The sequence below is a fragment of the Diadema antillarum genome, unplaced genomic scaffold (genome assembly GCF_040938485.1).
Source record: "Diadema antillarum isolate AM-2024a unplaced genomic scaffold, OU_Dant_1.0 seq00000475_RagTag, whole genome shotgun sequence".
NCBI lineage: Eukaryota > Metazoa > Echinodermata > Echinoidea > Diadematoida > Diadematidae > Diadema > Diadema antillarum.
Genome location: NW_027271442.1, coordinates 466,339 through 480,589, shown reverse-complemented (window position 1 = coordinate 480,589; position 14,251 = coordinate 466,339). Strand labels below are relative to the sequence as shown.

The following is a 14,251-nucleotide window of genomic DNA, read 5'->3' as shown; positions in this document are numbered from 1 at the left end:
AAACTGTTTTTTTGAAGAGTTTCTTAGTAACTGCACTTTTTGTTTATTTTTAATTTAAACAAGACGATCAAGAATTTTACATTAAAATACTAGATTTTTGAAAACAAATGTGAAAATAAATTTACACCAAAGTAACACCAGCTGTTGTGGTCCCTTATTGAAGCTGGACGGGTGTTAAACCATTGATATTAACACCAGCAAATATCAAATCAACACCATGTGGTGTCATTTTTGAATTAACACCAGTACAGTGTCAAAATAACACCAGGTACAGTGTCAAATTAACACCACGAAGTGTCAGGTGAACACTTTTCAACACCATCACAGAGCATTTTTAACACCTGTGGGTGTGGTCCTTTATTGAAGTTTGATCGGTGTTAGATTTAACACCCGTGATGTTAAATCTAACACCGATGTTTTCACAGTGTATATATATATATATATATATATATATATATATATATACATAAATATTTATATATGAATATGTGTATATACTCATATGCATTACTTTGATTCGTTACTATTACTTTTCTAGGTTTTGATATTGTCCTTTGGAATTGATTGAATGTAAAAATGAAAATGTTAAAAAAATAACACACACACGCATTTCCTGTATCATGTATGAAAGATAATAAGCAAACAAAAAAAATCTGAAATCTCATCCAAATTTTCTTTGATATCCAGGGCGGATATTGCCACCATCGATGGACACAGCTTTCCTCTTAATAATACGCACACACATAATCACGCATCACAACTCACTTCACACATATTGTGAGAAGAAATGGAGACATCCTACAGGACTTACATTCGGTCTGGAAGAAGGCAGGAATGACCGCAAACACAACGCAGTTGCCGAAAAATCATAGAAAAAGATTTAACACAAACATAGATAAGACTTACGTATTTGTAGAAATTACTAAAGGGGAAATCCACCCCCAAAATAAGCTAGTCTGCTATTAAGAAAGAATAAAATATTACGAGTTCAAGGGTTAAAATTTTGATCGAAACGAAGTTACGGCAATTTGAAGTTTCGCTAACTTTTGAGGAAACAAATGCAAATGGAAAAGTGAGCATGTCGTCCCCTCACACCTTGCCATTTGTAGTAATGTTACTTCAAATGTTGAAATTTCCAGTGTTTTTTCATGCCGCGAGGCTCAAATCCTGATATATGTAACTGATCACTATTCTGAAGTTATTTAACCAGGAATAACGTCATGTTTCAGACTGCAATGACAGAAACATTGAATTTTCGTCATTTTTAGCACACGATCAATGGAAAATTGTGAGGTAATGGCAAGGTACGCTCACTCATTTGCATAATATCCACTGTACTAGAACTGTTTGAAAAAAATAGCAAAACTTCAAAATGTCCTACATGTCATAACTTCCTTATTTTTTTCATCCGATTTAAGTCAAATTGTTACATTTGAACTCGTAAGATTTTACTCTTTTTTATCAGACTAACTTATTTTGGGACTCGATTTCTCATTTAAGTTTAAGATTGAGTGTTATAATTTGAGACTGCAGATGCATAGGGTATATCACTTTTAAAACTTCCCAAATTGTAATTTTCGGCAATTTTTACACAATTTCTGACACAATCATACCAAAGGACTGCAACTTGCGACTAGACAGAAACGTAATTGTACAAATAAAGGTATTAAAAAATTCAGAATTGCCCTTACTATCCCTCATTATTATAACCCCCTTTTTTCCTGGGTCGGTATTGTGTGAGAAGTATGTCATGACACTGTAAACACACACACACACACACACACACACACACGCACACAAACGAACCAGTATGAGGCATTCCTGACTATATAAAAAAAAACATGAATGAAACAAGACGAGAGATAAAAGGCATCAGTCTCAATCTTTATCGCTACTACTCTTTACTGGGTAACATACTTTGTCCAATATGGATAGGCTACATCAATGTTAAAGGATTAGGTTCATCGGTTACGAAACAAGACTGGGGTCATGCAGCGATGAACCAAAATAAAATCTTACAACTAAACTAACTGTAACTTGTTCTCTAATCAACATTGCTGTGAAATGAGAACTTATGCCAATAGGTATTAGACCTAAGACAGGGCTGGTGAAATGGGGGGGGGGGGGGGGGGGGGGAGGATAGCCCCCTCCACACATTTTTTTATTTATTTGCAGAATATAAATGGTGTGACTTTTTGCCCCCCCCCCCCCCCCCCCCCCCCGCCCCAACTTTTTCATGAAATATTAGGTTTGCTTTTTTGGTTTTGGTTTTTGTACCTTGGCTCCTTTTGCAGAACATAAATGAGACCGTGCATCACAAAACCAACAAAAAGTCGCACTCCTTGATTTTACGTGAGGACTCAAAAAAGGTGCAAAATGTCGACCAAGTCATCTTTGAGTTTTCCATATTTTCTGAAAGAGCTAGTCTTCTTCTTCCTTATTCTTGATTTGGGATCATAAAATGTATGGGAAAATGGGTTTTTTTACGACCCCTTTTATTGGTAGAGTAGTGTGATCAGGTATGTTCTACAGGCCCCTTTTTATTTCTTGAAAAATCCATTGCACATTCTCCACTTTCAACTCTGATAACTTTTGAAAGCAAAATGCTACTGCTTTTAAAGTTGGCATTAATCATGGACAGAATGTGTTAATAGAGCATGCTCAATCAGCTTAATCTGATAATTCCTCATTGTTGCTGCTATGGTGATTTACATTGTGTTTTTTTGTCCCATTCATTACACAGGTAGCACCGCTTACTTAAGATTAAGCGCTTGCATATACCCTGTACTTCAAAGCCTCTGTTCTTGGTTCACACTTTTCCAAAGTGTGTGCTTTCTTTCCAATAGTTAGATAGGTTAGGAAGGTCCACTTGAATGAAGTTATAAATATTTTTGAAGCTTAGAGTCTGCTCTATGAGAATCTGCCCTTAACTAAAAATAATGTCTGGCTACTTACAGGCTCATAAATGGTATAAGTTTTTGCCATCCCCCTTTTCCGTAAAATAGATAGGGGTCTGACTTTTTTTTCGTTTTTTGCTGCTTCTCAGTCGATGTAGGAGATTTTTGGAGGGAAGTGGCAGCAAAATGTCGCAGCCCATTCTGAAAGCGAACCGACATCCATGTTCCAATAAAGTCGTCCCCATCACTTCGAAAAACTTAGCACCGCCCCTGTAAGCATATTCGACAGGGTTCTCAAATACATGTATCAGTGCTTTTCAACGATATTACTCAGAGAAGATGACAACAATGATTAACATTGGTTTAAGCGATGAGAATAAAGACGTTTTGTAACTTTTCTCCATTTTATTGATGTATTTTATTTTCCTTTTATTTCGTCAGAAGCAGCAGAAAAATAATTAAAACGAGTTGCAAAAATTGAGAAATCCTACTGCTATGTATTTCAAGGAAGTGCCAAATTGATATGCTCATTTAGATACAAACACATGGCTATATGCTAGTCATGATAGAAATTGTATTTATTTCAACCTGAAACTTTCAAATTAGGTCACATTTTCTTTTTGAAAATAAGCTAAACGCAAAAAATGTACATTGGCAATACAGTAATCTAAACTTCCTGTCTTAAATAATAATAAATATGGGGTTTTGTGATAAGCAGGATTAGAATAACAGGCAAATGTAGTGTTCATTAAAAAAACATGAAGCACACCTAAAAAGTATTTCATTGTAAAAAAAAGGAAACATGAACATCCCTGATTCCATTTAAGAAGCGTAGATTGAAGATCACAGTTCAGCTTTTCTCAGTGGACTCAGTAAAGTCAGGAAAAGACGACTGGAATGTATTACAAGGCGTTTAACTTTCAAAAGAGACTAATCTCTCTCTTCTTCACGATCACTGTTGCACAGGTCAACAACGACAGGAAGAACACGGCGACGAGAAGGGCGTACGTGGTCGACGGCTGCTGAAGAACTCCTCGACGAAGACCAGCAATCGGACCTTTAAAGCGGGACCAGACATGAATGGAGTAAAAAATTATTTGCACACAACAGAAAAAGGATAAACAAATACGTTTCCGTGAAATTTCACTCCGAGTCCAGACAGTAAGACGCAAGATTTCTCGTCCATAACTGGTTGTATCACCTACAGGATGTAATAATGTATATGCTTGACACCGTCTCTGAGTGCTTATTAGAAGTAAAATTTCAACTGGCAAACACACACAGATTCCTGGTTTCGAGTGACTTTTACTAATAGAACATGCCTTACAAAATCGGGGCAAACTGGCTTAATAGCTTTAGAGTCATGAATACACTCCATGACTTCTTTGATGTAAAATATATTTATCTCTCCGTTTATGGCTAATCATATGTAAATGTAAAAAAAAAGAGTAAAATGTTGTTTTCTTCATTATTTTTTTGTTACTCATTATCACATGTATTTTGCAATTTCCGTTTTTGCAATTATTATAGATATGTTCTGCTTAAATATTATATATAGTTTTCTCTGTTTATTTGATGATAATGAAAATAAATTTAATCTTTGAACGTTAACTTGAACAATGAATCATCATCGGAGTACCTCGCTCTGACTTTAATACCTTTCTCCGAGCCCAAAGTTGGACAGTGTTCGACACTGGTGTAGGTCCAACCAATCCCGTTCGTCCCCGAGCACGTGACATTGATGCATCTGTTGCCTGGGCGTGGTCTGAAGAGAGCCGAGGCGCAGCTGGACGAGGAAAGCGTGGCGTTGTCGACTCCGATTGTGTATGTGTGGAGGTGTGGGAACGGCTGGTCTTGAAGACTGACGTGACACGTGATAACGAGAATGACCTGGCTTCCTTCGATCTCCTGTGTCTCAATGGAGAGGATATTACTTGCTGGGGGCGCGTGACCTATGAGAGCAAAGAACAAAGTAATTGATTTGTCTTCATCCCAAAGCAAAGCAACAGTGTTCACAACAAGCCTCTCTTCGACAATAATAGTGTCAAAACATGAAATTCATGTCATTTGAACTTAAAAGCAGATATCGATTCAAATATTTCATGTTAATTTTCGCTGTTTCCTTCTCCTATAACCTGCACAAAGAGACGGACTATACAGAGCACAAAAGCAAAGAAAAGAAAAATCGAGAAAAATAGAAGAGTTAATATAAGCATATCAATTCATTAAAACTAGACTTTCAGACATTCGAGGTATATTCTGTTACCATTTTCTATATAACCAGAACCCATATAACAAACCTACACCTATTCTCAATGGCAGTAATACCGTCTTTATAATCAGAACACATTAGAACCTACCTGATCTCAGTGGACAATAATTCCGCATAGAAACCGTCTCCCCGTATTGATTGATACCAGTGCAAGATATATCGATACATCGATTGGGTTGATCTTCCATGATCGTTGAAGAGGAGTTGGATCTTGACAAAATGTCTCCATCAGCGGTGATTTCGAACACACCGATCGGTGGAAACGGTTGATCGATCGGATCCACGTTACACGAGATATTGAGACTCGTTCCCCAGTTATTCTCGTCTTCTTCTACCTTGACAGAGATGATGTCAAGTGCAGGTGGGTCTGAGGAATAGAGAAAGATGTGGTCTAAGATGCATTTGATTTTATCAAAAAAAAGTTCACAATAAAAGTTTTAAAAGTGCACAATAGATTATTTGTTAATAAAATCTATATTTGATTATGTGTAATTCTACGAAGCTCTGCCCTATAACTTTTTGCCTCTGGAAGTCTATTCGGGTCAATAAAATGCCTAAATCTACAATTTGGCGGTTCGTGAAATACATTTAACGGTCCAAAATAAAAACAAACGTAATGTGAATCTAGGTTGCGCGATTGCATAATATAATTTAGGCATATCATACATGTATATTTCCATAAAATATGAATAAATGAAGAGTTTGTTCGCAAAAACCGATAAGTCCATTTTCGAAGAATTTGAAGTACGACCTCTGTCATGAAATACAAAATAATACCTCCTAAATTATATCTTGGTCACTACATAAAGGTACATTTTTGAAGTTATGGTCAAAAGAAGCAAAAATTTTCTTAGTATTCTCTTTATTTCTTTTGACCTTTTATAGCAAATATTTCCATTTGGCAAATATGGACTTATCGGTTTTTGCAAAAAAACTCTTCAAATAATTGTTATGAGTGAAATGTTTCGAGCAAAACAAAGAATTCTTTGCATGGATTTCATTGTAAACGGCACCCGTTTTCAATCACAAACGTTGTTTCCTTTTTCTTTTGCCAGATTGTCTTGATAAATAGGGGAAAATTCACCAATCTAAAAAGGAATAAATTCAGTAAATTACAGAGACTCCCCGGCTCAAATTAAGAGTTCTTAATAAGTTCAAATCATTGCAAACAGTTTTCAAAAATACGAGACCATCATGTTCCGATTTGATTTAAGAAGTTGAAACATAACTGAATGACAAGCAGACAATGGGAGAGAGAAGCATTTCTCAATTTTCTATTGCTCACCACGGGGACAGTGCTTTGAAAACGTGGAGGTCATCCCGACGCCATTAGTTGCGGAACACGTGACATTAATACACCTGTTTGGGCGTGGTCTCAGGACGGCTGAGGTCCAGCTTGCGTTGGACAGGATGGTCCCATCAACTCCAATTGTATATGAATGGAGATATGGGTACGGCTGGTCGCTCAGGTTCGCTCTGCACAGGATTAGCAGATTCATCTGACGGACTTTGTCTAGGAACTCCAAAGTCTTGATCGACAAGATATCAGCAGCTGGAGGCTCACCACTGGTTTCTACGGGTAGATGAATACGTCCGTAACAATAATTGGGAGAATGGTGTTCCAGAGATCATTAAAGGAGTAACATTTACTATAGAAGTATGCTAGTGCTATTGTTAATTTTCGCATTTGGAGCACAACAGTGACAATCATAAAAACTGTAAAACTCATTATGGGGATGATACCCGTCATCAAATGAAAAGTTTCGAAGGGTGTGTGGCATGTGGTAACCCTGTACAGCATGCCATGTATCTCGGAGATATCGGATTTGTAAAGATATTGATATTGGATACTATTAAAACTGAAAAAATTGTTAACATCATTACCATGTTTATTACGTCTTGTGTGTGTATGTGTGTGTGTGTGTGTGTGTGTGTGTGTGTTTTATAGTTTTCGTGGACACAGTAAGATAATGAACCACCTAAAACCACAGACTTCAATCTGCGAAAAATCTTTGTAACCTATATAAGAGTTCCAATATTCGATCAATAAAATAAATAATATGTATATATGTATATATATATATGAATTGATCGAAACACACACACACACACATACACACACACACAAACACACACACACACAGAATTGTGTCGAAGCAGCGAGACGAACGTTAACACTGTGCGAAGATAATACAAATCAACAGAGGTAAATACCTCATGATCTTCACCTAGCACCCCATGTAACGTGCTAGAAACAAAAAAGACGTTTGAACGTTAGACGTCTTTTGGAGGGTATGACATAATCCTTATTTTACATGTGACGAAGGCATGATTAAAAACTCTGGGCAACTGCCATAACTAAATTGTTAAATTAGCATACGGCTTTGCGTAGGGTAAACACACACACACACACACACACACACACTCCATTGAAGGTTTAAAATAATGTAAAATTTCAACTCCACAGCTGTGGTTATCATACACATAATTATCATGCACCACAACAGGGAGAATCACAATGGAGGTGGGAAGAGACCTCGTCCACCTTCCTGGTATCACGGTGGAAAGTGGATGAAAATGAAGCGAAACAGGACAGATTCTCACCCTAAGATCACACATACTGACTTACCATCGTTCCTTGGACAGTATGTCTCTGTAGTGATTGTCCTACCGATGTCGTTGATGCCGGTGCAGGAGATTTCAACGCATTCACTCGGACGGGACTCAAGGATCAAGGAAGGGGAGCTTGAAGCTGACTCGATGACGTCATCAACTGCAATCTCGTATGTCTCAATCGGTGGAAATGGCTGGTCACGTGGGTTGACGAAACACGTGATCTTGATGCCATCAATCTCCTGCCCGTTCTCATGGTCAGCGATCTGGATCACGATGATATCGTCCGCCGGAGCATCTGTCAGTTGACAAGCGTTAAAAGCCGACGGATATGTGACAAAAATTAACCAGCAATAGACTTCTGATTAGAGAGTATTACTTTTTTGTATATGTATATATACGTATATATATATATTGTAACGAAATTTTGGTATGGAGAGGGCGATTGGTAAGCTGAGGATACTTGGCTTCCTTTACTCGCTTACTCTCCTCAAAATTCGTTATGTGGTTAGTAAGCGTGCCTACGGTTTAGCCAGTGTACTGGAAATTATGTAATTAATTGTAAGGTATTGCGGAACAAGAAGTATTAGAGTCACACGTCACAAAGACCACAGGAGGCATCATATGGAGTTTGTCCAATTTATTTGTGAAGAAAGTTATTTCCACCACGAACATTACAACGAACAAAACTTATTGATCTACATGCTGAAACTCCTAAACGAAAAGACTCCTCAACTAGGCATAAACAAGTCTATTTATACTGAGGTCACCTGTTAGCGGCCGCGAGAGTGGCCTTGCTGGGAGAAAACAATCTGACCTTACGGCCAGCTGTCGCCGTCCATCATTGTGAGGACGAGGGCGTGGCCGTACGTGTCCCTGTCCTCACGCGACCCTGTCCTTAGCTGGGGTCGCATGCGGACGCGTCCTTTCGTTACGTAAGAGCGAGGTCGCATGCTGACGCGTCCTTTCGTTACGTAAGAGCGAGGTCGCATGCGGCGTCCTTGCTTTTTACGACACGAGGCCACTGCTCGCGGACGCGGAAGTTGCAGAGTCAGAGAAATCTCGAGGGAAGGTGAGACGAAAGTGCAAGCGAGCAGAAATGAAAAGAAAGCGTGGGGGAGAAATAATAGTCAGCAGAAAACGAGAAGCAGGAGAAAGTAAAGTAGCAAGGATGGCACGATGACAGAGGCCGATCGTCGAGCAAGGACGAAAAGAACAAGGATAGAGCGAGGACGAGAAGCAGACATGATATAGAGCCTCAGTTTACTTTCAACATTAATTCAAATGTAAATCGATACAATACATAAAGATGAATGAATAAAAATGGAATAAAAATGGAATATACGGAACATATGATGTAAATGCTATATCGTGAATTATGTCTCAACAGGATTCGTAACACCATCCCCCTCCTTCGAAAATATTGCTGCCCTCAGCAATGACGTTGCAAGAAAATTCAAACGAAAGGAACTGCTATATACACTATATACATCGCAGTGATAGAGATGGAATAAATGCATTTAGCAGGATGAAAGAGAACTTGGAAAAGTCGAAAGAGGAGAAAATAATGAGGAAATGGGGAGCTAAATAAAACCCGAATAGTCAAAATGAAATCTCGAGAGCGAACCAAGATAGGTGCCGACAGTGAGGATGTAAAGACTAGTAGATAAGGGAAGGCAAGGGAAACAAAGTAGGAGAACCAGATGGGCACAAAAGTAATATGGGAAAATCGATTCTAATTAATAACTTAAAGCAACTTCGACAACAGGCTTACTGTATGTACTAACAACGCATTAAAAAAAAATAGCATGAAAATCACCACGAATTTGGAAGGGTATGATCATCGTTGCGGAAAATCAAACAGTCGTCATGACAAGAGCACGTGACTGGACTGAACAAGACCATCATTGTGCACAAAGCTCGAGAAAAAAACGAACCTACGAAACAAATCCAGCTATTTACAAAGTGGTATTTACATCGGAAGAGTTACGAAGGCGAAGGAATGAATTACTACAGGTGCTCACCGACAAGATTTGAGAAATACTACACTCAAGGATACATTCTTCCTTACGTAACACGCATAAAATTACCAGATAAATGCGCTCCAGTTGGCCGATAGACCCCCGGCCAGGAGATGATTAGTAGCCAAAATAAGTCCCATGGCCGAGTTGTTCGTAACATTTTTTTTTTTTTTTTTTTTTTTTTTAGGAGGAAGATTTTTTTTTAAGGTTAAAAAAAAAACAAACGTATCCCAAACAACGAAAATTAACACTTTCAAAGGAATGACGCGAAACAAATGAGTGTTTCCCATATGCAGAAACATAATATACACAAACAATATCATAACCTTGTTCGTGATTCAAAATGCGCGAATAAAATCAAATCAAATCAAAACAAATTAAATCAAAATGTATGCACAGAAAGCACCAGTGGAAAAGACAACAACAAAACAAAGAAATGAAAGAAATCGAGAAGCCCGAGGTACTCCTCAGAAAAGATCGACGATGAATTACAAGAAAAAGACGGAGAAGTGAAGAAGTGAAACGACGGAGAGTGTAAACAGGAGAAAAGCCAGACGAAGGAACCAGTGAGTAAAAGACCAGGGGTGTGACAGGCCAGATAGAAAGAAAGCAAAAGAAAGAAGTAGATGGATATAAGAAATTCAAGAGCGAGCAATGGCGCTACCATAAGTAAAGGAACGAATGCACGAAAGGAGAAAAAAAAATCTGTACAAGTAATGATCATGAAAATGTGTAAATGATAAAACTTCACAGCAAATACTTAATGGCATACTTTGTCTAAAACAAAAATAACTGCATGATAAAATGTAACTTCATGACCGAGAAACAAAAAGTATAATGCGCATAATTCAAACAAATTATGCAACGAAATAAAGGAAGTAAGAAGAGAGACAGAAGGAAAAACAGAGAGAAGAGGAAGAAGACGAGAGAAAAATACAGTAGAAAGTTCTAGTATGTCATAATTGAATATAAATCCATACATCGTGAGTTTCCGAACGCATCACACATGTCATTAGAGAGACACGAGAGTGCGCTATATTGGACACAAAGGTAAATTAAAACTCCAAGGAAAGTAGCGCCTTTCGATTTACAAGCGACAGAAAATTATATACTTCATCAAAGCATGATTCCAAACAAGAGAATTGAACACCATATACGTACATTTTCTTTTCAGTGTCCCTTTTGGTCACACTCAGTTCATTGTCCAAAAGGAGGCAATAATCGTGTCATGTGTCATGACAATTTGGTAATTTCCAATTAACAGAGAGGGAGAAGAAAAATCAGATGGTTGTACACAATGTTCGCGATATTAGGGTCCCGTTTCAAATGATGAAACATCAGGGAGGCAACATGAATTCAGTGAAGGTATTTTATTGCCCCCATCCAGCCGAGAAAACGCAGTCTTCAGCAAATCTTAGCGTCAGCACTTACCCCACGTCGTTTTTTTTTTTTTTTTTTTTTTTTTTTGGGGGGGGGGGGGGTTACAATTTGAGACGATTTGGCATCCTTGAGGCGCGAGCTGATCGGCGAGGAGGAAGAGCGTCCTTGATGCTAGTTTGTGTTCCAGCCTGTCGTTTATTGTTTAGGGAAAGGCCGACAACAACTTTTCGGGACAGTTCCCGCGTCCAAGAGGGAATAGTTGTGCTTACGAATGGCTTTAACCGGTCATGGTGCAACACTTTCCGCTTTCCTTTTGGTTGGGACTGAATTTCGAAGATGATATCGCTGAATTTCCGCGTTACCACACAAGGCCCAATCCAGTTCGCGGCTTTTAACTTCGGGGAAAACCCTTTTTGTCTCGTAGTGTCTAGATAGTAGACAAAATCTCCAACACTGTAGTTATTAACTGAAAGCCTGGCATCGTAATCTCGCTTCTGCCTGGCCGAAGTCGCCGATAGGTGTTCTCGGGCCAGGCGGCTTGCCTCCCCCATGGTCGTTACGAGGTCGACCGCGAAGTCGTCATAGTTGCCGTGTTCGGCATCCGGCCGATCAATGCCTAGTGCAGTCTCAATTGGCGTTCGCACCTCACGTCCCAACATGAGAAAATTGGGGGAAAACCCCGTACTTTCATGGATGCTGCTACGATAAGCCGCAGTAAGAAGTGTTAAGTTTTCGTCCCAATTTAACTGTCGTTTATCCACAAATGATGCAATCATATTCGCGAGAGTTTGATTAAAACGCTCTATCATTCCGTTGGCAGACGGGTGATAAGGGGTGGTTCTTGTTTTATTTATTTCAAGCAATTTGCATACGTCCTGAAATAAATGTGACTCAAATGTCTTGCCCTGGTCGGAGTGGATCTCGAAAGGCGTTCCAAACCGTGAGACGAACTCGCGTACGACCACGTCGGCTACAGTTCGGGCCGATTGGTCCGGAATGCCATATGCCTCGATCCACTTTGACAAGGACATACCTATTCCCTTTAATGCTAGTCGGGAACGGCCCCATAATGTCAATCGCCACTCGGTCCATTGGCGCTCCCGAAATGTGCTCAGTGAGAGGCGCCCTCGGTTTCGTTGTTGGACGCTTTCGCGCCCCACATTTAGCACAGTTAGCAATAAACAAACGCACATGTTGTTTCATATTATACCAATAAAAACTTCTTTGGATGCGGCTATAGGTTTTCTTAACCCCGAGATGACCTGACATCACCGCAGCATGATTAGACCTAACAACATCATCTCGAAGTTCGGCGGGAACCACAAGCTGTAATGTCGACGTCAATTTGCTATTCGTATCGTGACGCTTATATAGTAATCCATCAATGATGGTCAGCTGCGTCCATGATAGCCACAAATTCCGAACTGCTGGACTCTTATTATGTACAAGTCCACGGTCGGGTCTTTCCTGTGATTTCAAAAGCCAGTCGACGACGATCCCAATGTCGGGGTCGTCCCGTTGCATAGCGATCAACACCTCACGGCTTACATTGTTGAATACGACTCCCTGCTGCCCGGAAACAGTACCGGCTAGGGCACCTGTGTCAGAGGTGCAGGGCAGATTATCAGCTTCAGCTACGTCGGCTGCGTGGTGACGACGAATCCTTCCGACTCGAGATACGAACTCCGAGAACCTTATAGGTGGGGGCCATCGGATCTTTTTCACAAACTCTCTCACATCACAGATTGAATACACAAAACATGATCCCATAGCGCTAACTACAAGTAATCCAAAGAGATAGCACATTATAGTACACAAATCACAATGGGAACAACAACATCCGATCACGACAACGAGACATGATATAATCCACATAAATGTCCCGACATCAAACAGCAACCCCGTTTGGTGGTTATCACAGTTATCGGCAGTTACATTATCCAAACAAGATAGGTCAATAATAGTAGATGGCGGCTCCACGGCATTCAGACCATGAGAAATTTTAGACGACGATCGAACATTATTCACAGAAAGAGGGACGACGTCGTCTTCTTCGAAGAAATCCGACCACGCGATATGCCGTTTTCGACACACGGAACATCCACCGCAAGGGAGCTCCTCCAATATGCTGTCCCTGTCGTAACAGTCGCAGCTATCCGGGACGCACGGTAGTCGTGACATTGCGTCCGCGTTATTATGCCTCTTTCCTTCTCGATGTTCGATATCGAAATTGAACTGCGATAAAATCTCTAGCCAGCGGGCCATCTGGTCGGTAGGTTCACGAAATGACATTATCCATCGAAGGGATGAATGATCCGTGCGAATGAGAAATTTCCTCCCTAAAAGATAATGGCGGAAATGGCGCACAAATGAGACGACTGCTAGAAGTTCGCGACGCGTCGTGCAGTATCTCCGTTGCGTCCTCGTTAACGACCGGCTAGCGAAGGCGATTGGGCGTTCTACCTCACACTGGGCGATGTCGTCCCATTGTATTTGCGACAACACGGCGCCTATTCCTGATGCTGAGGCGTCCGTATCAAGAATGTATGCCCCGTGATCATTCGGATAAGCCATGACGCTGTCACTCGTGAGCGCAATTTTCAATTGATTAAATGCATCTTCGCATCTATCATTCCATTCAAATTCGCTTGATTTTTCCAACAGCTTGTTCAGGGGAGCGGCGATTGTCGCGAATCCACGAATGAATCGGCGGTAATAAGAACACAGTCCTAGGAAAGATCTTACTTCACTCACTGATGCTGGTGTAGGCCAGATTCGTAGCCGATCAACCTTTTCGGGGTCAGGCTTGATGCCGACCTCGCTCACGATGTGGCCCAGGTACGCGACTTCGGATCGAAGCATGTGACACTTGCTTGGTTTTAGTTTAAGGCCGGCATTTCCAAGACGACAAAGTACTTCATCCAAACGCTGAATGTGTTCCTCAAATGTTGAGCTCATCACAATTATGTCGTCCAAATAGAGAATTAGGGTACGCCACTGGAGTCCCTTCATAACGAGCTCCATGGCCCGCTCAAAGGTGCTGGGGGCATTACATAGACCAAAAGGCA

The 14,251-nt window shown here is 40.2% G+C and overlaps 1 protein-coding gene across 1 annotated transcript in view; it reads right to left on the bottom strand.

The window, feature by feature from the left end:
• Positions 1 to 3,602: 3,602 nt before the first annotated feature.
• The window catches only part of LOC139733430 (uncharacterized), a 75,465-nt gene continuing 64,816 nt past the window's right edge, over positions 3,603 to 14,251 (bottom strand). Inside the window, exons 8-10 of the mRNA XM_071644249.1 lie at positions 5,258 to 5,536; positions 4,556 to 4,849; positions 3,603 to 3,954 (exon numbers count right to left, since the gene is read on the bottom strand). Of these exons, the coding sequence (XP_071500350.1) occupies positions 3,818 to 3,954; positions 4,556 to 4,849; positions 5,258 to 5,536 (710 nt within the window). The 3' untranslated portion in view covers positions 3,603 to 3,817. The remainder of the gene's footprint in view (positions 3,955 to 4,555; positions 4,850 to 5,257; positions 5,537 to 14,251) is intronic.